Source organism: Ranitomeya imitator, chromosome 2 (genome assembly GCF_032444005.1).
Source record: "Ranitomeya imitator isolate aRanImi1 chromosome 2, aRanImi1.pri, whole genome shotgun sequence".
NCBI lineage: Eukaryota > Metazoa > Chordata > Amphibia > Anura > Dendrobatidae > Ranitomeya > Ranitomeya imitator.
Window position 1 is genome coordinate 418,684,863 of NC_091283.1, and position 24,428 is coordinate 418,709,290.

The following is a 24,428-nucleotide window of genomic DNA, read 5'->3' on the forward strand; positions in this document are numbered from 1 at the left end:
TAAAGCGCCCAGAGACTACTGTCCGCGCCAATAAACCAGAGTCCTGAGAATCAATCAGCCCAACTCCACTCAAAACGATAGAAGCTTTTTAAGCAAGATTATCTATCTACAAGGTGGCCCATTATTTCCCTGCAGATGAGTTTGGCAACATGGTGGACTCAGTGGTTAGCACTAAGGCCTTGGGCTCATATCCAACCAAAAGATATTTTTACAAAGTTTGCATGTATAAAAGCCCTTTGGGGACAGAGACTAATCTCTCTATAATGCTGCAGAAATTAAGCTTTAAAACCACATGCAGATTTGTTTAAAAGTGCTGTGTGGACGTGTACTCTGCACGCAACGACATGAACCAGGGCATTTCAAGGACAGAAGATAACATTGATCAGTGTTGGTCTGACTGCTGGGACTCGCTCAGATTGGCAGAACGAGGCACTAAAAGAAGAAAATGTCCAGCTTCACCGAATCCGTGAAAAAAGTTTTCTTTATTCACAAACAAATATGGAGGATACAAACTTCAGCACAAACCATATGGGTAAGGAGTCTCATGGTCATGATTAAGGGCGCTTAGTCTCCAGAAACGTGTTGAGATTCTTACCCATATGATTTGTGCTGAAGTTTGTATCCTCGATGTTTAAGTTTGTGAATAAAGAAAAACCTTTTCTTTCACGGATTCGGTGAAGTTGGACATTTTCTTCTTTTGGATTCTACACGCCTTGGCACAGCGGGTCCGTGCTCCCGAAACTCAGCTTATGCATCACGGGTGAGTTGGTTTATATTCCTTCTCTTCAGAACGAGGCACTACTATCAAAGTTAGTATGGAGCAGTAGTGTGCATGCTCCACCGCCGCTCTATTAATTCCTAACGTGCCTGCATGCGCTGTGCTCCGCTTTTTCCGGCAACCCCACTGAGAATGATTGGCGCAGTGGTCCATCTGACCTGCCAACCCAGTTTGTGACTAGGATAAAAACTCCCTGTTCTGCAGATTGTCACTGACCAGCAAGTTATCACCTATCCTGCAGAACTTGTTTTCACTGGATAACCCCTTTAAAGTCTGCACCACCACAATGCATTATAAGACAGGCATCATTTACGGTAATTGCTGTTGTAGGACCTACACAGCCATAAGCACTAATTTCAGTAGTATAATCATCCAAAACGGGTTAATTTAAAAAAATAACAAGAAATTGATTTAAAAAAAAAAAAGTAAAAATGTTCTAACCTTTGACAGTGTGATAACCCAAAACCTCCATTTCCAGAAACCAGAATACGCTTGATCATGACCATATAGCCCAATCTACCAATGACTAACTGGCACTTACCAATCCAACACTCTAGACGAGCACATGGGGTGGTCTTCACTACATCTGGTGGATCAACGCCAACGTTGAGACACAACACGAGGGCCACACTGACTGTTTTCATCTAAGAGAGGAGAATAAAAGCAAAAAGAAGAATTGAAATCACAACTGCAACATGTTGACGCTCCTTGTTCACACCCATCCACCTAGCATGAGGCAACTGGCTGCACCCTAATATAAATAAGTGCCCTTCCAGCGAAAATCAGCTGAAGAAAAGTACTGGGGTGGTCAAGAGCATTTAATGAGATCTTCATTGATCGCTCTACCAGGAAGATATCCATCAGTACAATTTCCTTACATGTTTGACAAATGGTAAGATGAAATAAGAATAAAAAAGGTGAACAATGACATCCATTGTGGACAGCAGATGTCATGGGACATCTCCAATTTCTAATGAGGGTAACCTTAAAGGTGGTCAATCATTTGTGCCATATTATTGGTTCATGGGATGAGACATTGTACAATGTGTAGGCAACAAATTTGCACTCTGTAGCGCTATAGCATGAAAACATTAAATATATGAAATCTGAATTGAATAACTGCTCTAGAAAATAGGAAAAATTGAGAATACTTAGTGCATTAATTGGCCAATTCATGTATACCCAGCAGCTGCGATAAGGAAATTCTCTTTGCTGGGAACCTATCTAATGTGAATCCTCTCCTAATAGGATCCTGCTATGATTAGAACCACCAGAGGCTGATGGGTGGAGTGCTCAGTCACTTCCAAACAAAACGGTCACTTCCAAACAGAAGACAGGTGTGTACAAGTTCCAAAACCTGTCTACTGTTTGTAAGTGACAGTCAGTATAATGTTATTTGTATACATAGGCTAGCTGACTAAGCACTCCATCCAACCACCTCTGGCAGCTTTAATCATAGCAGGATCCTATCTACCCACATAAATGCAGGCTTCAGCCTAGGAGAGGCTTCAAAATTAGATAGGTTCCCAGCAACAAGAATCGCCTTATCGTGGCTGTTGGGTACACATGAATTGGCCATTTTATGAGTCAAGTATTCTCAATTTTTTCCTACTTTCTAGAGCAGTAAGGCAATTTTATATATTCATATATTTGGAAGGGACGGTCAGACTTAATTGCACCATGTAAAGAGACATATGCATTGCATGGCCTAGAAATCGTCTTACACTGGCATGTCACTCTCCACAAAAAGAGTCATTACCATTTAGACCCCTAGAGACACAAGAAGAACTGTTGATCAGAGATGCTCAGTATTGTATACACAAGCCTTCCACCATGTTGGAAACCTTCCCCAATTCCAACAGAAAAAAGAAGATAAACAAGTCAGGATTATTGAACCACTTTAGCTGGAGTCGACGTTAAAAAAAAACAAAACCCTTTAAAATCGGGAATCTGAACCCATTACTAGTGAACATTCATGTATGATCATTGAAAAACCCAAATGATCTCCGAGAACCCCCAACCCCCCCCCCAGCAGAATGTAACAGCTACTGGGATGTCAAGTGCTGTAGCCATGATATAAAAGTGCCCCCCCCCCCCCCTCCTAAAAAAAGAAAAGAAAAAAAAAAAAAAACAGCAAGTATTTTCCCCTCCGTGAGCCTAGCACCAGATTTTAGCAGCTGCTCGGGTCTCACCACTGTAGACAATCACTTTGCTAAGCAGCTGTGCCAAGGAGGATGCAAGACAGCAGTGCAGTGGCAGGGAGTCTGAACTAGAACTGGGGAACGTGAGCTACCTGCTCCGTTTGTTATTTTAGAGTATATGAGCTCCACTTGTCTAAAAGTGGAAAATCCCTTTAATTGTTTATCTACAGAAATACATAAATCGTATGGCTGTGTCTGCATTAACAATGAAGGCTCCATGGCTTCAGTGAAGATTGGCTACCCTGCGTTTAACTCCCCACCGATCACACATTGGTGGCCTAGCCAAAGTAACTTTATGAAGTTCGAAAAACTTAATACTACTTAATAATAATAATAATTTTATATAGCGCCATCATATTCCACAGCCCTTTACAATTAAACTTAGTGTAGTTATAAAAAAAAAAAAATGTAAACGCAGTTTAGTTTATTCTACTTTTTCACTTTTTTAGCTTAATTCTCAGATTCAAATTTTTTCTCAAACTTTAAAACCCGCAATTCCGCCAATTTGCCAAACCACAGCCGTTATGAACATGAGTTTGTGGATACGCAAAAGAAAAGTTCTCAGGGAGGAGAGAGCTTGTTAGAGGAGGTCATGCTATGAGGCTGATAGGAAAACGTGAGAGACACAGGTTTCACACAATAAGTGGAGAGTGCACGGCACTGTCTGTTTGAGGCGCGGCGAGAAATACTTCAACCGAATTACAGAAGAAAAGTGAAAGTTATGAGTACATCTGGAGATCAGACACGCTTTAATATCCTCACAAAGAGCGTGGTCAGCCTCCAGAGATGAGGAATATAGCACAATAGTAACATAGACTGTACCTCACCGCATGAGGCCACTTGTGTCAACAATACAAAACACATTGACGTGTGCGGAGAAAACCTACATCATCACTTCATCTACAAATGAAAAAGATGGATAAAATTTCCAGCTTCTCCCTGGTTGGCCTTGTTTAGCATGATGACGTGGGTAGTCAGGTATGTCAAAGACTAGAGCAGCAGCAATGATGTCCACGTGACCATTAAGGCCAGTGATTGGCTGCAGAGGTCAAATAGATACTTGCAGAGAATGGTGATGCCGAAACACACAGATCTTAAGGCCCCTTCACATTAAGCGACGCTGCAGCGATACCGACAACGATCCGGATCGCTGCAGCGTCGCTGTTTGGTCGCTGGAGAGCTGTCACACAGACCGCTCTCCAGCGACCAACCATGCCGGTAACCAGGGTAAACATCGGGTAACTAAGCGCAGGGCCGCGCTTAGTAACCCGATGTTTACCCTGGTTACCTTCCTAAAAGTAAAAAAAACAAACAGTACATACTTACCTAACGCTGTCTGTCCTCCAGCGCTGTGCTCTGCACTCCTCCTGTACTGGCTGTGTGAGCACAGCGGCCGGAAAGCAGAGCGGTGACGTCACCGCTCTGCTTTCCGGCTGACCGACGCTCACAGCCAGTGCAGGAGGAGTGCAGAGCACAGCGCCGGGGACAGACAGCGGTAGGTAAGTATGTACTGTTTGTTTTTTTTACTTTTAGGAAGGTAACCAGGGTAAACATCGGGTTACTAAGCGCGGCCCTGCGCTTAGTTACCCGATGTTTACCCTGGTTACCAGCGAAGACATCGCTGGATCGGTGTCACACACGCCGATCCAGCGATGTCTCCAGGGAGTCCAGCGACGAAATAAAGTTCTGGACTTTCTTCAGCGACCAACGATCTCCCAGCAGGGGCCTGATCGTTGGTCGCTGTCACACAACGATTTTATTAACGATATCGTTGCTACGTCACAAAAAGCAACGATATCGTTAACAATATCGTTATGTGTGAAGGTACCTTTAACATTAAATGCCATCCCCTCCCAAGACCAATGTTTTGTTTTGTTTTTTTCAATCTTGGAAAACCGCTTTCATTTCCCCCATCAGAAAGCCTATCCATAGACATTGCAGACGTTCGTACTTCCATCTAGTCAAAGGCACACCCTTGGAAATTGCCCTAAAAAGTTAGTCCTTGTCCATTGACTTCTGCATCTAGAGGCGAGTGGGGCAGATGGCATCATGTCTACTGATACCTGGTGACAGTTCACGAGTCCGGCAGGTATCAGTAGGTGTGACATCACCTGTCCTGGTCACCTCTCGAAGCCAGCAGAGTAGGGTTAACCTTTGAAGGCTATGTGCAATGTCTTTTTCAGGTGGATTTTGTAAAAACAACGGCAAAACCGATGGTGAAGTCATTTCAGGGAAACGACTGCTGGCGTTATCGCCACAACATCTTAGACACGCCATGGGCACTTAATGCAAAACCTATTTACGCAGGAAGATTGAGCTCAGATGAACTACCGTATATGCAAGTCCATCATTGCTCGCTAAATGGCCTGTGCAAAAGGACTGACAACTGTATAGGGACAGATTGGTCATTCGCACAGGTGAGTTAATTGCCCGCATGAACGATCCAATCACCTAAGATTTTTGCCTTTGCGCCAACTTGGGTCATCGGCACAAATTTTACATACAACTACTACTGTCTGTACATTAGCAAGAGTCAGGGGCAGGGTGGATAAAAATCAATGGTTTTTTTTTTTTTAAATAAAAAAAATCGGATTTTTTTTATTTAAATCGGATTTTTTTTAATAAACTGCTTTTTGAGGAAAATATTTTACCATCCAAAGATTCTTCCATCATGAGATAAAGCGGAGTTGTTTAACTCAGTAGAATAAAGGCTGTATATGTGTAACATTCACAATGCCATGCTCTTCCAGAGGTTTCTGTAGGATTAGTGGGCAGTTTCTCTCCTATACTATCACAGACCCTCGCTTTACTTACGCAGTTCTCAAAACTGAATTTGACTCCGTAGAGGTCCCAGCCTCTTCTTCTCAGCAAAAATGTTACAACATGAACAGAGTTGAGAAAAAGACCTTAATCCTATTGTTCTAGGATTAAGGAGGAGGAAGGGCAAGCAGACAAGAAAATGAAAGTGAAACTTTGAGCACAATACTGCAGCATAGCCACAGACAGACAAGTCTGGATCTGTTTGTGTGTACGATCTGAGGTTTATTACATTCTTTCCTTATAATGGCAGCAGGCCGTAAAAGAGACCCAGTTTGGGAATATTTTAATGAAGCTCCTTCGCCTATCGGTAAGGCAGGCATGCGTGCAAAATGCAAACGATGCAACAAAGAGATGCAAGGCCTGGTGGCGCGAATGAGGCAAGATCATGAGAAGTGCGGTGATGAAGATGAGTCATCCTCCTCCTCACACTTAAGGTACCTTCACACATAACGATATTGTTAACGATATCGTTGCTTTTTGTGATGTAGCAGCGATATCGTTAATAAAATCGTTATGTGTGACAGCGACCAACGATCAGGCCCCTGCTGGGAGATCGTTGGTCGCTGAACAAAGTCCAGAACTTTATTTCGTCGCTGGACTCCTGCTGACATCGCTGGATCGGCGTGTGTGACACCGATCCAGCGATGTCTTCACTGGTAACCAGGGTAAACATCGGGTAACTAAGCGCAGGGCCGCGCTTAGTTACCCGATGTTTACCCTGGTTACCATCCTAAAAGGAAAAAAAAACAAACAGTACATACTTACCTACCGCTGTCTGTCCCCGGCGCTGTGCTCTGCTCTCCTCCTGTACTGGCTGTGAGCGTCGGTCAGCCGGAAAGCAGAGCGGTGACGTCACCGCTCTGCTTTCCGGCCGCTGTGCTCACACAGACAGTACAGGAGGAGTGCAGAGCACAGCGCTGGAGGACAGAAAGCGGTAGGTAAGTATGTACTGTTTGTTTTTTTTACTTTTAGGAAGGTAACCAGGGTAAACATCGGGTTACTAAGCGCGGCCCTGCGCATAGTTACCCGATGTTTACCCTGGTTACCGGCATCGTTGGTCGCTGGAGAGCGGTCTGTGTGACAGCTCTCCAGCGACCAAACAGCGACGCTGCAGCGATCCGGATCGTTGTCGGTATCGCTGCAGCGTCGCTTAATGTGAAGGGGCCCTTAGATTCACATTCTTCTTGTGTTGTGCAGATCTATTCCACTCCAAACAATCAGAAACATATTGTCTAATATCTTGGACTTGGCACTGAAGGGGTTGATTCTGTATTCATAGGTTTGTAGAACAATAGGATTAAGGTCTTTTTCTCAACTCTGTTCATGTTGTAACATTTTTGCTGTGAAGAAGAGGCTGGGACCTCTGCGGAGTCAAATTCAGTTAGGTAGAAACTTTGATTTAAATCACTGATTTAAATCAAGCCTTACTGACTAGTGATTTAAATCGTGATTTAAATCAGTTGGATTTAAATCAAATCCACCCTGGTCAGGGGTATAGAAAGAATTAAGCAACCCGCAATATGCTGTTTGCAGTCAATAACTATGGAGGTGCATAGGTCAGCAAAGCAGGTGTATGCACAAAACGGTAAGAGAAATTCTTTTGCATAAGTGTAAACACCTACTAAACTACTATAGAATATGAACTGTCATGTGATAAAAAAAAATACCAGCTCCGATGAGCATATACGGTACATGAAATTATGGTTTTGCGCTATATTGACCTAATGAAAGCAACATGGCCGACACTAGGAAACCGGTGCTTTAGACGTGAAGCTTCGGGTGGACATTTAAGTACATACATATCATAAAAGTTCAGTCCATGTCATGAGAAGTCACAGAGCCATCCGCTCCTGGCCTCCCCCGGGTCTTCATTAGGATTCTAAGCAGGAGGAGGAAAACACTTGCAGCAAAGCCGCAGCCATCACAAATGTATAATTTATAAGGAAGGCAAGAAAACTAGAACGCACGGCAGATACGAAGAACTGGGAGCCCGTAACAAACAGCGGCCTCATTATAAAAACACCAGTAATGGAGTATTTACTAGGAAGGCGGGGGCAAAATACAGGGACAGTACTATGGCATGTGGGCATAAATCAAATTGTACACATTAGATTTACAGATTCAATTTCCAGAGCAGGAATTTACAGCGGCGAGAATGAAAACATACTAAGGAGCTGCGCTGTACGATATGGTCTGACAGTGGGGAAATACTCTGCAAATACAATGCAGGGTTCCACAAAAAAAAAAAAATCAACATGGGCCCGAACAAAACCTATATGAAGTTGCAGGCCAGAGACCACCAGAGATTCTCCCGGCGGCCAGAGACTTCCAGAGACCCCCCCGGTGGCCAGAGACTTCCCATACATGACCTAATGCAACAAACTGGAAAAGTATGGAGCCGACAATTATGCACAATATTGTTTTTCTGTTTATAAAAGATATGACATTTTGAGTTTCCAGGATAACCAATTATTAACCTCCTTTCCAAGAATTTTTAAAGTTTTTTGGTGCCCCAATTATGCATTAATGGTTTTCCTTACTACTTTCAGGAAAGTTTTTTAGATTTCCTTCTCTCAATGCAGTTAGATTAACGATATCGGAGAAGACACTGAACTCTGCTCCATCGCTCACAGTCACGGATGTCCAACATCCTCAGTGTTGAGCACACTAATTATATCTTTGGCAACCTGGCAGAGGAACCCGTGTTAGCTGCAAAATCTAATTCTTGCCTGTAAAGATCAATATCCCCTTAAACTGAGCAGGCACTCAGAGGTGCACATCTTATTCTGCAGCTCACTAGGTTATTTGCTGCACCGTGAAGGTTTGGATCTTATCCATCATGGCCAGGTTCTAGGATTAAAGACCAAAAGGAGATAAATGCACAGGAAATTAAACAATTGGTCAAATGTGTATAAGGGACAAATTTCAACGGAAAGAAGGATCTGGGATGTGAAAATTCTGACTGCCGATTCTTTTGTTCGGCAGTGGTTTTCTTGAAGAGAACGCGTAGGATCACTTTATGTAGAAGCCAACATAAAAAGAGTCTGGATGCCAAACATTAAAGTCTACTGGCTGTGAGGAACACCAGATTATCAAACCACTATTTGGCCACTAATTTGGAGTCTTCATCAAGAACATAAACCTTCATAGATAGTGGGGCAAGCCAGAAGGTGGTGGAAGGTCAAAGAATAAATGTACTGGTAAGTTATGTCTGAATGAGTTCACACAACATCCGATGAACACTTCTCCGCCGATGGCCATTTCTTCCAAACATTCCCGCCATACATGTGTTTTCAACAAGGAGAGGGTAATAGGTGGATGTCAGACATCGCTCACAGCAGATTTTCTACTTTAAAAGGATCATGTCAGCTTCATTTTATTGTATCAACCAGTGGTATCAATATAGGGTCAGTATGCCACCATTTCAAGGACACCTCTTTGGTACAGATATATTGCACCATTGTTGAGAAGTGCTACAATTTATATTTATGCAAATTAGACTGCAGGCGCACTTGGGGAGCATTGGCGAACTTGCAGTTATTGTCTCCATTTTTGTTTTTCCCCCCCCATCAGCAGCCATCTTCAGTTGTTTGACTAATAGGAGAACTAGAGTGACGTCACCTTTTACCAGTCCTGAAACCTTGCTCATTCGGAATCTCTTATTTTGGGCTGGAGGGGCGCATGTGCGAGCACACAGGTGATGTCACATGCCAAAGCCTCTGCCTTTGTCTTCAGTCAAATAAGGAAGTCTATGGCCATGGAGGCCCGGGTAGCGTCTGGCAGTGGTGGACCCAGAAATCTCTGGCCGCTGAGGCAAGTGAATTGGTAGGAGGAAACCAAAGACGAGACATAAACAGCAAGTGCAGAAATATGCACAACCAGTGCACGTGGAGTCTAATCAAGATTTTTCAACAATGGCACAACAGATCCAGACTAAAGAGATATGGTTGGTATGGTGCCACACTGACCTATGCAGCACCATCTGTGATTGACACTATGAATTAAGCAGGCGCATTCCACTTAAGAACAAAAGGAGTCGGTATGTTGAAATCCAACATGCTGAGCCATCAACTCCCTTGATTTTTGCAGATGCGGGAATATAAGGACACCCCAAAACATAATAGTAGGTCTTACAAAATGCAAAGACTGTGTACAACAAGGTAAAGAGATCGCCATGGGAGTCTCTTGTGTGACAGCATTGTCCAGCAATACTCGCAGAAGATAAAAGGGAGGAAGATGTCAGTGCTAGCCGGAGCTTGAACATGGATAATTATAATAAGTGCTGACTTATGGGCAACAGCACAGGATATACTGAGGGGCTCAAACGCCACAGGTGTCGTTCTTGGTGCTGCTTTGGTTTAATCCTCACCTTTCATTTATATTATTTGCCTGATAAGGTCCTCTGGTTGAGGTATGGTGTCAAATTTGTCCCTCATATTTTCTTAGATACCTCCAAATTGCATACCTTTGACGATTTCCAAGTCAGATATGGGATTCTTGACACCGCCAAGTTCCTATACATACAACTTTGCCAAGCAGTGTGCGCACAAATTTGGGAAAGCGTCAGCGTCCCTAGACTTTTCAAAATTTGAGGGGTTCTTGGGAACATAAGATTGACCTTCACCCCTAACACAACCATATTCTCTTCTCCAGCCATCTGTTGTCAGGTCTTATGATAAAACTTATGTGAAATGGTGGTTGATATCCCAGACGTGACTATGGAGAAATGGGGAGAGGTACAAGATATAATATATTATTCAGTGGCAAGTGCTAGGGAGTGTTTGATCCAGACAAAATTTGTTTAGTACACTCCGGAAAAGTTTGGGATGGCTCTGGATTATTTGTGCTTGCATTGTCAAGCAGCGGTGGGCTCCTTTCTGCACTAAATTTGGTCCTGTCCAAAAATTCTTCCACTATGGTCCGAGCTACTTCTGTTAATTCATGAACACTTTGAACTCCCTAGGGTGTTGTCCCCTAAAGTGTGCCTGCTGGGTATTACAGGTGAGCTTATTGATGGGTCTTAGGATATACTGTTTTTTAGATTGGTATTTTTCTGTGCTAGAAAAAGAATTAGAATGGCATGGAAATCCCCGGAATGCAGCATTGGCTGAAATTAGTCAATAAATGAATTCTACTATATAAAGTCCTGTATACAAATAAGAGATGTGCTTACAAGTTTGATAACGTATGGGGACGGTGGTTAGCAAAACCAGACACTGTCCAATAGCCTTCCTAGCAGAGCCTTCTGTATATTTAGTTCTAGTGAAGAATTATCCAGCTCACCATTGGTCATACCTTGATAGCTCGGAGCCTGAAAACCACTCTGTCACAGCGTGGAGGCAATCAAAGTGAAGAAAAATGACTAAGATTGCTGCGTCACTCGAAACGCGTTGGTACCACTGCTACCGATCATTATCACAATGAAAATTTGGAATTTAGCCCTCAGCAATGCACTGATGTGAATAAAATGCATTCTGATATTTAGCTCTATCATATGTCTGCATAAAGTATTAAATTAATGACATGTCTGAGGAGGGTGGATGGGAATCAGGAACGGTAGGATTGGGTGTTGTGTATCAGTTTGCATGTACTAAGAGTATATTGTTAATATTTTCATTGTCTTTGAAAAAAAAAAAAAAAAAAGGAAAATAAAGCCTTTAAAAGAAAAATAAGTGCTGACTTGTTTGAAGGTATTTATTTATTTTTTAACTAGAAGCAATGGGGAGTTGAGATTCGACAGACAATTTTGCTTCACTGCCAGGGTTCTTCTTTAAAAATAAAAAGCAATTATGTCAGAAGTACTCTGCCGCTTGCAAGTCACAAATACAATTCTTTTTTTTTTTTTTAAGTCCTGACACAAGGCGTGTGCACGTGCAGCACCGGCAGCTGCAATGCAGAGAAAAAGATCTATAACATTAACAGTAGTGCCGTCTGCTCGCCCAATGCTTCCATTCTGCGTCTAGGACTACGCGCACTGTATTTTAGCACAGTAAAGTACAGGTCACACACTGAAGGACCTTTTTTTTTTCTTTTTTTTTTTTTTTTATCTACATCTCAAGATTTTTTTCGATTGTTTTATCATTGCATCATGTGCTCTTTCTATTATTTTCAATGAAAGTACAAACACAGAAAATATCCATGTAGCAACGCGTTTTGAGCTGCAGCAAACCCCCCATTAGGCCACATAATCCATAATCCAAACTCACAGTGCCGCTGTCCCCAACAGTCTCCAGTGAAAAAAAGTGAGAAAAGTATTTAATAGGGGGCATTTTCCTATGAATTTACTGTACGCATCATCACGTATCTCGTAATGCAGTGTGAAACAGGGCACTGATCTACAGAAATGGATCTCATGTCAGTAGCGTATGTTCGCATCTGCTGCATATTACAGTAGTATGTTGGGAGTGCAAAAGGATAAAATATTAAGTAAATTGTTATGGACAGGTGATTCAGAACCACAATGGACCTAGTGGTTAAGAGCACACAAAGTGACCTGATAGTTACTAACATAGGACGAGCTCTGAGACGTGGGAACTCTGCTGACCGCAATCCCTAATCCTATCATACCACACTAGAGGTAGCCGTGGATTGCGCCTAACGCTCCCTATGCAACTCGGCACAGCCTGAGAAACTAACTAGCCCTGAAGATAGAAAAATAAGCCTACCTTGCCTCAGAGAAATTCCCCAAAGGAAAAGGCAGCCCCCCACAAATAATGACTGTGAATTAAGATGAAAATACAAACACAGAGATGAAATAGATTTAGCAAAGTGAGGCCCGACTTACTGAATAGACCGAGGATAGGAAAGATAGCTTTGCGGTCAACACAAAAACCTACAAACAACCACGCAGAGGGGCAAAAAGACCTTCCGCACCGACTAACGGTACGGAGGTGCTTCCTCTGCGTCTCAGAGCTTCCAGCAAGCAAGAAAAACCAATATAGCAAGCTGGACAGAAAATATAGCAAACAAAAGTAACACAAGCAAAACTTAGCTTATGCAGGGCAGACAGGCCATAAGAACGATCCAGGAGAAAGCAAGACCAATACTGGAACATTGACTGGAGGCCAGGAACAAAGAACTAGGTGGAGTTAAATAGAGCAGCACCTAACGACTTAACCTCGTCACCTGAGGAAGGAAACTCAGAAGCCGCAGCCCCACTCACATCCACCAGCGGAAGCTCATAGACAGAACCAGCCGAAGTACCACTCATGACCACAGGAGGGAGCTTGACCACAGAATTCACAACAGTAAATACAGTAAGCAGTATTTTCGCAGACAAATCTATAATAAAATATGCAGTGAATCTTCCACTAGAGAAGCGCCGTGTATGTGTGCACCCTAAAGACCATCATACATAGATAGCGGTTTGTCAACCCACCGTTCAGCCTGTTGCCCTCTTGGCAGTCTCTCCCATACACAGGAGTGCTTGTTCAGCCAAGTGATTCTATGTTCTTTGAGGGCTGACATCTCCGACGGTGGCTTACAATGGGGAGAACTCAAGCAGTGGAGTCCGTGTCCATTTTGGTGGAGTCAGTATAAAAAAAGGAGCGATTCCGAAAATATATCATAAATTGGATACAGTAGAATGCAGATTGTGCTGTAAATTTGTTCATAAGAATTTGGAAAGGTTAGGAAATGTCCTATAAATGTCTGTTCTATTCCTGATCTAAGCTTTCTGTTGAGATGAATCTGTGCTGCACTTTATGTACATTATCAGTAGTGAGGCAGTACTAAGGAGTCCAAGTCGGAGGTTTGGCTTGCCGACTTCACAGCCCTTGGGAGAATAAAGCGATTCGCAGTCCAAAAAAATTGGACAAGCCTGATCGACATCTCCCCGTGACAATCAGTTGTCCTTGCCTCCCGTAAACATTAGTCTAATATGTATGAGGGTCCTTTACGATCTGTCCATGATCTGAACATGAATCAGGAGCATCAGGCAAGCGGTGTTCACCTCTGTGTACATCTCGCCAAAAAAACCTACTCAAGCCGCTGCTGGAATAAGATCTGTGACGTAGCAAGCTCCGCTGCTAATCACACATCGGACATGCGGCGGTCACCACAACCCTGTCCCTCTCCAGCTCTATCCTTTTCGGTGGAGCTGGGGGAATCTGGGGAAAAGACTCTTTAAAGCTTTAACACCAGAATTCTGTAGTTCAGAATTTCTATAACTTAGTCACGGAACAGTCTTCGCGACAGGAGAGGCTTATTGCATTACACCGACATCTTTGGCACTGACTCGATGGCTAATGTTTATAACAAAAAGACATATCCACCTCTTAAGAAATGTCCACACCAAACAACTTAAGATGTGCTGCTAACTCTCCCCGTGAGCTATGGATTCCAATACCGGCACCAATATTTTCTTAAAACATAACTTTGGGCTTCTTCAACAACCTTATGGCTCATTTACTCCATGATAAATAAGAGCCACACATCATTGTGCAGAACAACTTTTTTTTTCTCTCCAGAAAGAGATAAAGAAGGTGCAAACTAATGCAATAAACCTTTCCCTTCCATGACACAGCTGTCAATGACCCAGAGCTTGTAAATCAGTTTCACGCCTCTGGTTCGATATATCAATTTGGTGCCTCAGGCAGCTGGGCTATGCTGTGCATGCCTGAGGACAAGGAACACTTAGGTGAAAGCAGAACAGACGCCCCCATTAATCGAAAGTTGTATTTACCACAGCGTAATTTACTGTTGAATCAAGCAAACTAAGTAAGCACAATTAAGCAGCAGATTGGATAGGAGGATGGCATAATGTAAGGACCATTAAACAAGACGATACACTCTACACAACATATACTTCAGGCATACAAATACATCAACTTAGTACGCTTCCCTGACAGAAGTTATGTCGCTTATCCATGTTATGTAAATAAAAGCTTATAACCTGACGTTAAATTTATCCATTGGTTGTATAAATTATTCTTTTGAAAGCTGAAACCCTCCGAAATGTGGTTTAGGTTAAGAAAATAAATTGGCATCAATGCAGACATATTGTTCAGCTAATGGGCAAAGAATGGTCAGATTTTGGTAAGACAAAAGTTTTGTCGCTTGGTCATATAATGCACCCAATCCTAGTTTACATCCTCACCTGTGCTCAGTAAATGATCAGTTAATTAGTGTGTGTATAAAAAGAAACCCAGCACCCCAGACATTCACTTCAACTGCAACTTGAGCTCTGACAACATGCCAAAAATCCACCCTGTGACCAAAGCCTGGATTATCAAGAGGCTGAAGACCAGATCCACTGCAGAGGTGGCTGACACCTTTAATGTGTCTCAGCGTCAAGTACAAAGAATTAAAAAAAGATTTGAAGAGACTGGAGATGTGTTTGACAAGCCCAGGTCCGGCAGACCCCGCAAGACAACTGCTCAGGAGGAACGTTTGTTTTATAGATTATTCAAAGCAAGCCCCTCTTCCACTGCAGCAGAGCTCCAACAGGCCTGGTCACCTCAAGTCCCTGTGTCAACTAGAACAGTTTGTAGGATTCTGTCTCGAAATGGCCTCCATGGTTGAATCGGTGCCCAGAAGCTAGCGCTAAACAAAAGGCAAATAAAATACTGTGTGGCATTTGCAAAGTCCCACAGCCTGCTAAATAGATGGACACTGAAAAAGTGTCAGAAGGTGGATTTCTCTGATGAATCTTCAGTAGAATTACACCACAGCTGCCGCAAATACTGCAGGAGACCTACTGTAGCCCGTATGGATCCAAAATACACCCAGAAAACAGTTACATTTGGTGGTGGAAAGATCATGATCTGGGGTTACATTCAGTATGGGGGTGTGCGAAACATTTGCAAAGTGGAAGGCAATATCAATAGCCTAAAATATCAAGAAGTATTAGTTACCTCTTATATTCCAAATCATAAAAGGTCAAATTCTGCAGCAGGATGGTGCTCCATCTCATACATCCATCTCAACAACAAAGTTCCTCCAGGCAAAATAAGATCAAGGTGCTCAAGGACTGGCCAGCCCAGTCACCAGACATGATCATTGAGCATGTTTGGGGTAGGATGAAAGAGGAAGCTTGGAAGACAAAACCAAAGAATCTAGATGAACTCTGGGAGGCATGCAAGACCGCATTCTTTGCTATTCCTGATGACTTCATTAATAAATTGTATGAATCATTGTTGAACCGCATGGATGCAGTCCTTCAAGCTCATGGAAGTCGCACAAAATATTAAATATGACCAATAGCACCACAACTTCATTCACCAATGTTATGCAACATATATTTGTATTTTAAGTTATTTGTTTGAATATCACATTACTTTCTGTGGGCGACAAAACTTGTCTTGCCAAAAGCTGACCATTCTGTGTCCATTAACTGAGCAATATCTCTGCATTGATGCCAATTTATTTTCTTAACCTAAACCACATTTCGGAGGGTTTCAGCTTTCAAAAGAATAATTTATACAACCAATGGATGAATTTAATGTCAGGTTATAAACTTTTATTTACATAACATGGCTAAGCGACATAACTTCTGTCAGGGAGTGTAGAGGTCTGGTCCAATTACCAGAATTGACCCGCCAAAGTATGGCATCAAAAAGGTACTTAAAAGAGGCTGACAAACAAACACTGGAAAAATAACTTTGCACAATGAAGATGTGTTAAGCAAAAATATTCATGTGCTGAAATAATCTTCTAAATGTACCCTTGCTACGTACAGGGCATGGTAGGTACGTACCATGGTTCATGGCAGGCACATACCTCAGCTCTTGGCCAAGGGGTAAGGCAAACAGAAGTCACTTATAATGAGAACATGGACAAATCAGCTGGGGATCACCACTGTTGCTTTCCGAGGTAACATTTCCCAGCCTGTTTTATCACAGGAGTGAGGTGTTTCTGCTGGTTTGCCAGTCCTATGAGCTCATGATAAATCAAGTCAGTGACATAATTTTTATTTATACAATGCTAACTCATTCTGCAGCACTTTACAATTAAACAGTTACCAGAGGAGTGTGAGCCCTGCTCGTAAGCTTACTATCTATAGCTTGTCCGCCCATTCACTATAATGGACTTTAAAGCCAGGGAAAAGACCTGGCTGAATAAGGCATCTAACATATTTAGACAGGGGGCCTCCAATACCGCTGGTGAAGCGGTTACACATAACAAAGATTTGATCAAAGTATACAGGAATGCTCTATATAAAAAAAACAAGACTCTGGTGGAACAGAGTCACTCTGGAAAACTACATGGATAAACAAATAATCCCAAGAGGACTGAGGGTCCAGCTATATCCTTCTTTTGAATTGGAAGATGATGTTCTCCTCAAGAGATGGACCTCAGCAGCCACTACCTGCTCTCTGGATTTCATCCAGATCATTATAGATAAAAACACCATGCCTTTACAGACAATAGACTCTCAGATTGAAGACTATGCGAAACAACTTGTGAAGGATGTCCCAGTCGACAATCTGGACAAAATCATGACGGAAATCAATAAAGATGTGGATAAATGGGAGAACGAGATTTGCCAGAGCAAAATCAAGAAATTCCAGAGAGATACCAACGATTACGATACGGATAAAATCTACCGGTGGCAAATCAAGAGACATAATCCCCCTGGCAGGGGTAAAGGAACCGACCGGAAAAAGACAACAACTACCCGCGAGAGGAGTCCCTCTGCAAGCTCAGCAATTTCAAGCTCGGAAAATAATACCTCCCTCAGCGAGGTTGAGACCACCACAGGCGAGACCTCACGAAGATTACCAGACATCTTCACCAGGTCTAAAGCCCTGCGTACACAGGGGGACCAATTAAAGGTAATTAACCTATCCAAACACACATTATCTACGGCGGAGGAGAGCCTCCTGGAGAAGGGTCTAACATTTTCTCCCACTTGTCGGCTAGACACCTTCACGGCTGTGAAGGACTTACACTTTTTCTCCAGGAAGCTTATCCTCAAGAAACTACACTTCAAGAATGACACAAATGACACCTTCTCCACAGTGGAAGAAGGGGAAACGCTAAAGGTACCGTCACACTAGACGATATCGCTAGCGATCCGTGACGTTGCAGCGTCCTCGCTAGCGATATCGTCCAGTGTGACAGGCAGCAGCGATCAGGCCCCTGCTGTGCTGTCGCTGGTCGGGGAAGAAAGTCCAGAACTTTATTTGGTCGCTGGACTCCCCGCAGACATCGCTGAATCGGCGTGTGTGACACCGATTCAGCGATGTCTTCACTGGTAACCAGGGTAAACATCGGGTAACTAAGCGCAGGGCCGCGCTTAGTAACCCGATGTTTACCCTGGTTACCATCCTAAAAGTAAAAAAAACCAAACACTACATACTTACCTACAGCCGTCTGTCCTCCAGCGCTGTGCTCTGCACTCCTCCTGTACTGGCTGTGAGCGTCGGTCAGCCGGAAAGCAGAGCGGTGACGTCACCGCTCTGCTTTCCGGCCGCTGTGCTCACACAGACAGTACAGGAGGAGTGCAGAGCACAGCGCTGGAGGACAGACGGCTGTAGGTAAGTATGTAGTGTTTGTTTTTTTTTACTTTTAGGATGGTAACCAGGGTAAACATCGGGTTACTAAGCGCAGCCCTGCGCTTAGTTACCCGATGTTTACCCTGGTTACCGGCATCGTTGGTCGCTGGAGAGCGGTCTGTGTGACAGCTCTCCAGCGACCAAACAGCGACGCTGCAGCGATCCGGATCGTCGTCGGTATCGCTGCAGCGTCGCTAAGTGTGACGGTACCTTAAGAAACTTGGAGGAGCTCTTGGAAGAAAATGCATCAGTACATGTAAGTAATTTTCCACACAAATTATTCAACAAATCCAAAAAATTCCCTCCCATAAACACATGCCCAGCCATTGAGGTATTTACCAAGGTACTTACCACGGAGATTGAAACTATGGCCCAAAAACCTTGTTGGACCTCCAATCTCAAAAAAGAAGAGAAATTTGCTTTAATCCGTTTACAATCCCTCAATGACGTAGTCTTCAAACCAGCGGATAAGGGGGGTAATTTGGTCATCTGGCCAACTAATATGTACGAAAAACAAGCACATAAATTACTAAATGCCCCCCTCTGCTATAAAAAATTGGTCTTCAACCCCCTTACAAAATATCAGACGGAGCTTGTGGACATAATAGAAAAAGCGTTTGAGAAAGGTATCATTACCAAAAAAATGGTGGAAACTGTTAAAAGAATTCAGCCCAAACTCCCTACCTTGTACCTAATTCCCAAATTACATAAGGACACTCTGGATCCACCTGGAAGACCCATCATCTCGGTCAATGGCGGCCTATGCGAAATAATTTCAGACTTCATTGACTATTATCTTAAACCTCTTGTTTTTACCTTACCCTCCTAGATCCAAGACACTACATCGGCCCTCCAAAAACTAAACAATCTATGCCTGGAAAATCACATGTTCATGGTGACCGCAGATGTGGAGGCCCTGTACACCTCCATTAAACATGAGGACGGCCTTAAAGCCGTAGCATGGTACTTACAAACCAGCAACCTGGACCCTGAACTAACACAATTAATTCTCACCCTCTTGGAGTTAGTCCTCACCCATAACACCTTCATATTCAATAAAAACATCTACTTACAGACACAGGGTACAGCTATGGGGGCCTCATGTGCCCCCTCGTACGCTAACCTTTTTCTAGGAGCTTGGGAAAGAGAAATATTTCAGGGGGACACCATTCCCGAAATACAGGGCATACAGGATTGGATGAGGTATATCGACGATGTGTGGTTTGTTTGGGAGGGAAGTGTGGAGGATCTCCACAGACTCATGGCTAGGCTCAATAACAACAAATTGAACATTTTTCTAATGTACAAATACGGAAGGGAGCTAGATTTTCTAGACATTAACATTAAAGTCTCAGCAGAGGGCATAATTAACACCAATTTATACAGAAAACCCACGGCTACAAACTCTCTATTACACGCCACTTCCTCCCACCCACCGGCCACTATCAAAGGCATACCAGTTGGCCAATTCCTCCGAGCTAAAAGAATATGCTCGGAAACCTCTAACTTCGAGGACCAGGCAGCTGATCTCACCCAAAGATTCTTAAATCGAGGATACAGTAAACGGAGCATCAAACATGGCTATCGTAAAGCAAAAAATACTGCTAGGGAACAACTCCTTTATTCTTCCAAGAAACCCCAGGAAAATAATGATCAGGTAAGGTTTATCTCCACATATAACAACCGATGGAAAGATTTAACCCCTTCCCGACCTGTGACACAGCGTATGCGTCATGAAAGTCTGTGCCAATCCGACCTGTGACGCATATGCTGTGTCACAGAATGATCGCGTCCCTGCAGATCGGGTGAAAGGGTTAACTCCCATTTCACCCGATCTGCAGGCACAGGGGGAGTGGTAGTTTAGCCCAGGGGGGTGGCTTCACCCCCTCGTGGCTACGATCGCTCTGATTGGCTGTTGAAAGTGAAACTGCCAATCAGAGCGATTTGTAATATTTCACCTATTATAACGGGTGAAATATTACAATCCAGCCATGGCCGATGCTGCAATATCATCGGCCATGGCTGGAAATACTAATGTGCCCCCACCCCACCCCACCGATCGCCCCCCCAGCCCCCCCGATCTGGCCGGCACACTGCTCCGGCTCCCCTCCATCCAGTGCTCCGCTCCCTCCCCCCGTGCTCTTGTCCGCTCCCCCCGTGCTCCAATCACCCCCCCGTGCTCCAATCACCCCCCCCTGCATTCCGATCCCCCCCCGTGCTCCGTTCCACCCCCCGTTCTCCGTTCCACGCCCCCCTTGCTCCGTTCCACACCTGCCGCGCTCCGATTCCCTCCCCCCCCCCCCCCCCGTGGTTTCCCCCTCACCCCATCATACTTACCGATCCTGCCGGGGTCCCGTCCGTCTTCTCCCTGGGCGCCGCCATCTTCCAAAATGGCGGGCGCATGCGCAGTGCGCCCGCCGAATCTGCCGGCCGGCAGGTTCGTTCCAAAGTGCATTTTGATCACTGAGATATAATCTATCTCAGTGATCAAAATAAGAAAAATAATAAATGACACCCCCCCCCCCCTTTGTCACCCCCATAGGTAGGGACAATAAAAAAAATAAAGAAATTTTTTTTTTCCACTAATGTTAGAATAGGGTTAGGGTTAGGGTTAGGGGTAGGGGTAGGGTTAGGGTTAGGGTTAGGGCTAGGGTTAGGGGTAGGGATAGGGGTAGGGTTAGGGGTAGGGCTAGGGTTAGGGGTAGGGTTAGGGGTAGGGTTAGGGCTAGGGTTAGGGTTTTGGTATGTGCACACGTATTCTGGTCCTCTGCGGATTTGATAAATCCGCAGTGCTAAACCGCTGCGGATTTACCGCGTTTTTTTCTGCGCATTTCACTGCGGTTTTACAATTGCGATTTTCTATTTGAGCAGTTGTAAAACCGCTGCGGAATCCGCACAAAGAAGTGACATGCTGCGGAATGTAAACCGCTGCGTTTCCGTGCAGTTTTTCTGCAGCATGTGTACAGCGATTTTTGTTTCCCATAGGTCTACATTGAACTGTAAACTCATGGGAAACTGCTGCGGATCTGCAGCGTTTTCCGCAGTGTGCACATACCTTTAGAATTAGGCTATGTGCACACGGTGCGGATTTGGCTGCGGATCCGCAGCGGATTGGCCGCTGCGGCTTCGCTGCAGTGTTCCATCAGGTTTACAGTACCATGTAAACCTATGGAAAACCAAATCCGTTGTGCCCATGGTGCAGAAAATACCGCGCGGAAACGCTGCGTTGTATTTTCCGCAGCATGTCAATTCTTTGTGCGGATTCCGCGGCGTTTTACACCTGTTCCTCAATAGGAATCCGCAGGTGAAATCCGCACAAAAAACACTGGAAATCCGCGGAAAATCCGCAGGTAAAACGCAGTGCCTTTTACCCGCGGATTTATCAAAAATGGTGCGGAAATATCTCACACGAATCCGCAACGTGGGCACATAGCCTTAGGGTTAGGGTTGGAATTAGGGTTGTGGTTAGGGTTGTGATTAGGGTTATGGCTACAGTTGGGATTAGGGTTAGGGGTGTGTTGGGGTTAGTGTTGGAGGTAGAATTGAGGGGTTACCACTGTTTAGGCACATCAGGGGTCTCCAAACGCAACATGGTGCCACCATTGATTCCAGCCAATCTCGTATTCAAAAAGTCAAATGGTGCTCCCTCACTTCCGAGCCCTGACGTGTGCCCAAACAGTGGTTTACCCCCACACATGGGGTATCAGCGTACTCAGGAGAAACTGGACAACAACTATTGGGGTCCAATTTCTCCTATTACCCTTGGGAAAATAAAAAATTCTGGGCTAAATAATTATTTTTGAGGAAAGAAAACGTATTTATTATTTTCACGGCTCTGCATTATAAAGTTCTATGAAGCACTTGGGGGTACAAAGTGCTCACCACACATCTAGATAAGTTCCTTTCGGGGTCTAGTTTCCAAAATGGGGTCACTTGTGGGGGGTTTCTACTGTTTAGGCACATCAGGGGCTCTGCAAACGCAACTTGACGCCCGCAGAGCATTCCATCAAAGTCTGCATTTCAAAACGTCACTACTTCACTTCTGAGCCCCAACGTGTGCCCAAACAGTGGTTTACCCCCACATATGGAGTATCACCGTACTCCGGAGAAACTGGACAACAAATATTGGGGTCAAATTTCTCCTGTTACCCTTGGGAAAATTAAAAAATTCTGGGCTAAATAATTATTTTTGAGGAAAGAAAACGTATTTATTATTTTCACGGCTCTGCATTATAAACTTCTATGAAGCACTTGGGGGTTCAAAGTGCTCACCACACATCTAGATAAGTTCCTTTCGGGGTCTAGTTTCAAAAATGGGGTCACTTGTGGGGAGTTTCTACTGTTAAGCCACATCAGGGGCTCTGCAAACGCAACGTGACGCCCACAGAGCATTCCATCAAAGTCTGCATTTCAAAACGTCACTACTTCACTTCCGAGCCTCGGCATGTGCCCAAACAGTGGTTTACCCCCACATATGGGGTATCAGCGTACTCAGGAGAAACTGGACAACAACTTATGGGGTCCAATTTCTCCTGTAACCCTTGGGAAAATAAAAAATTCTGGGCTAAATAATTATTTTTGAGGAAAGAAAACGTATTTATTGTTTTCACGGCTCTGCATTATAAACTTCTATGAAGCACTTGGGGGTTCAAAGTGCTCACCACACATCTAGATTAGTTCCTTTGGGGGTCTAGTTTCCAAAATGGGGTCATTTCTGGGGGATCTCCAATGTTTAGGCACACAGGGGCTCTCCAAACGTGACATGGTGTCCGCTAATGATTGGAGCTAAGGCTACGTTCACATTGGCGTTCCGCCAATGTGCGTCGCTGTTGCAGCGGCGACGCAGCGGCGACGCGCCCCTATGTTTAACATAGGGGACGCGTGCGTTTTTTGGGTGGCGTTTTCTGACACTTGCGTCGTTTACGACGCTAGCGTCGGACGCAAGAAAATGCAACAAGTTGCATTTTCTGTGCGTCCGATTCTCGTCAAAAAACGACGCACGCGTCGCAAAACGCGCACAAACGCACGCAAAAACGTGCAGGGCGGCGCAACGCTAGTGTGAACGTAGCCTAATTTTCCATTTAAAAAGCTAAATGGCGTGCCATCCCTTCCGAGCCCTGCCGTGCGCCCAAACAGTGGTTTGCCCCCACATATGGGGTATCAGCGTACTCAGGACAAACTGGACAACAATATTTGGGGTCCAATTTCTCCTATTATCCTTGGCAAAATAGGAAATTCCAGGCTAAAAAATCATTTTTGAGGAAAGAAAAATTATTTATTATTTTCATGGCTCTGCGTTATAAACTTCTGTGAAGCACCTGGGGGTTTAAAGTGCTCAATATGCATCTAGATAAGTTCCTTGGGGGGTCTAGTTTCCAAAATGGGGTCACTTGTGGGGGAGCTCCAATGTTTAGGCACACAGGGGCTCTCCAAACGCGACATGGTGTCCGCTAACAATTGGAGCTAATTTTCCATTCAAAAAGTCAAATGGCGCGCCTTCCCTTCCGAGCCCTGCCGAGTGCCCAAACAGTGGTTTACCCCCACATATGAGGTATCGGCGTACTCGGGAGAAATTGCCCAACAAATTTTATGATCCATTTTATCCTACTGCCCATGTGAAAATGAAAAAATTGAGGCGAAAAGAATTTTTTTGTGAAAAAAAAGTACTTTTTCATTTTTACAGATCAATTTGTGAAGCGCCTGAGGGTTTAAAGTGCTCACTAGGCATCTAAATAAGTTCCTTGGGGGGTCTAGTTTCCAAAATGGGGTCACTTGTGGGGGAGCGCCAATGTTTAGGCACACAGGAGCTATCCAAACGCGACATGGTGTCCGCTAACGATGGAAATAATTTTTCATTCAAAAAGTCAAATGGCGCTCCTTCCCTTCCGAGCCTTACCATGTGCCCAAACAGTGGTTTACCCCCACATGTGAGGTATTGGTGTACTCAGGAGAAATTGCCCAACACATTTTAGGATCCATTTTATCCTGTTGCCCATGTGAAAATGAAAAAATTGAGGCTAAAATAATTTTTTTGTGAAAAAAAAGTACTTTTTCATTTTTACGGATCAATTTGTGAAGCACCTGGGGGTTCAAAGTGCTCACTATGCATCTAGATAAGTTCCTTGGGGCGTC

The 24,428-nt window shown here is 44.1% G+C and overlaps 1 protein-coding gene across 2 annotated transcripts in view; it reads right to left on the minus strand.

The window, feature by feature from the left end:
* The window catches only part of RPTOR (regulatory associated protein of MTOR complex 1), a 318,041-nt gene that overhangs the window by 227,073 nt on the left and 66,540 nt on the right, over window positions 1-24,428 (minus strand). For both annotated transcript variants that reach the window (XM_069750796.1, XM_069750795.1), the window contains exon 2: window positions 1,320-1,422. In XM_069750796.1, the coding sequence (XP_069606897.1) occupies window positions 1,320-1,422 (103 nt within the window). The remainder of the gene's footprint in view (window positions 1-1,319; window positions 1,423-24,428) is intronic.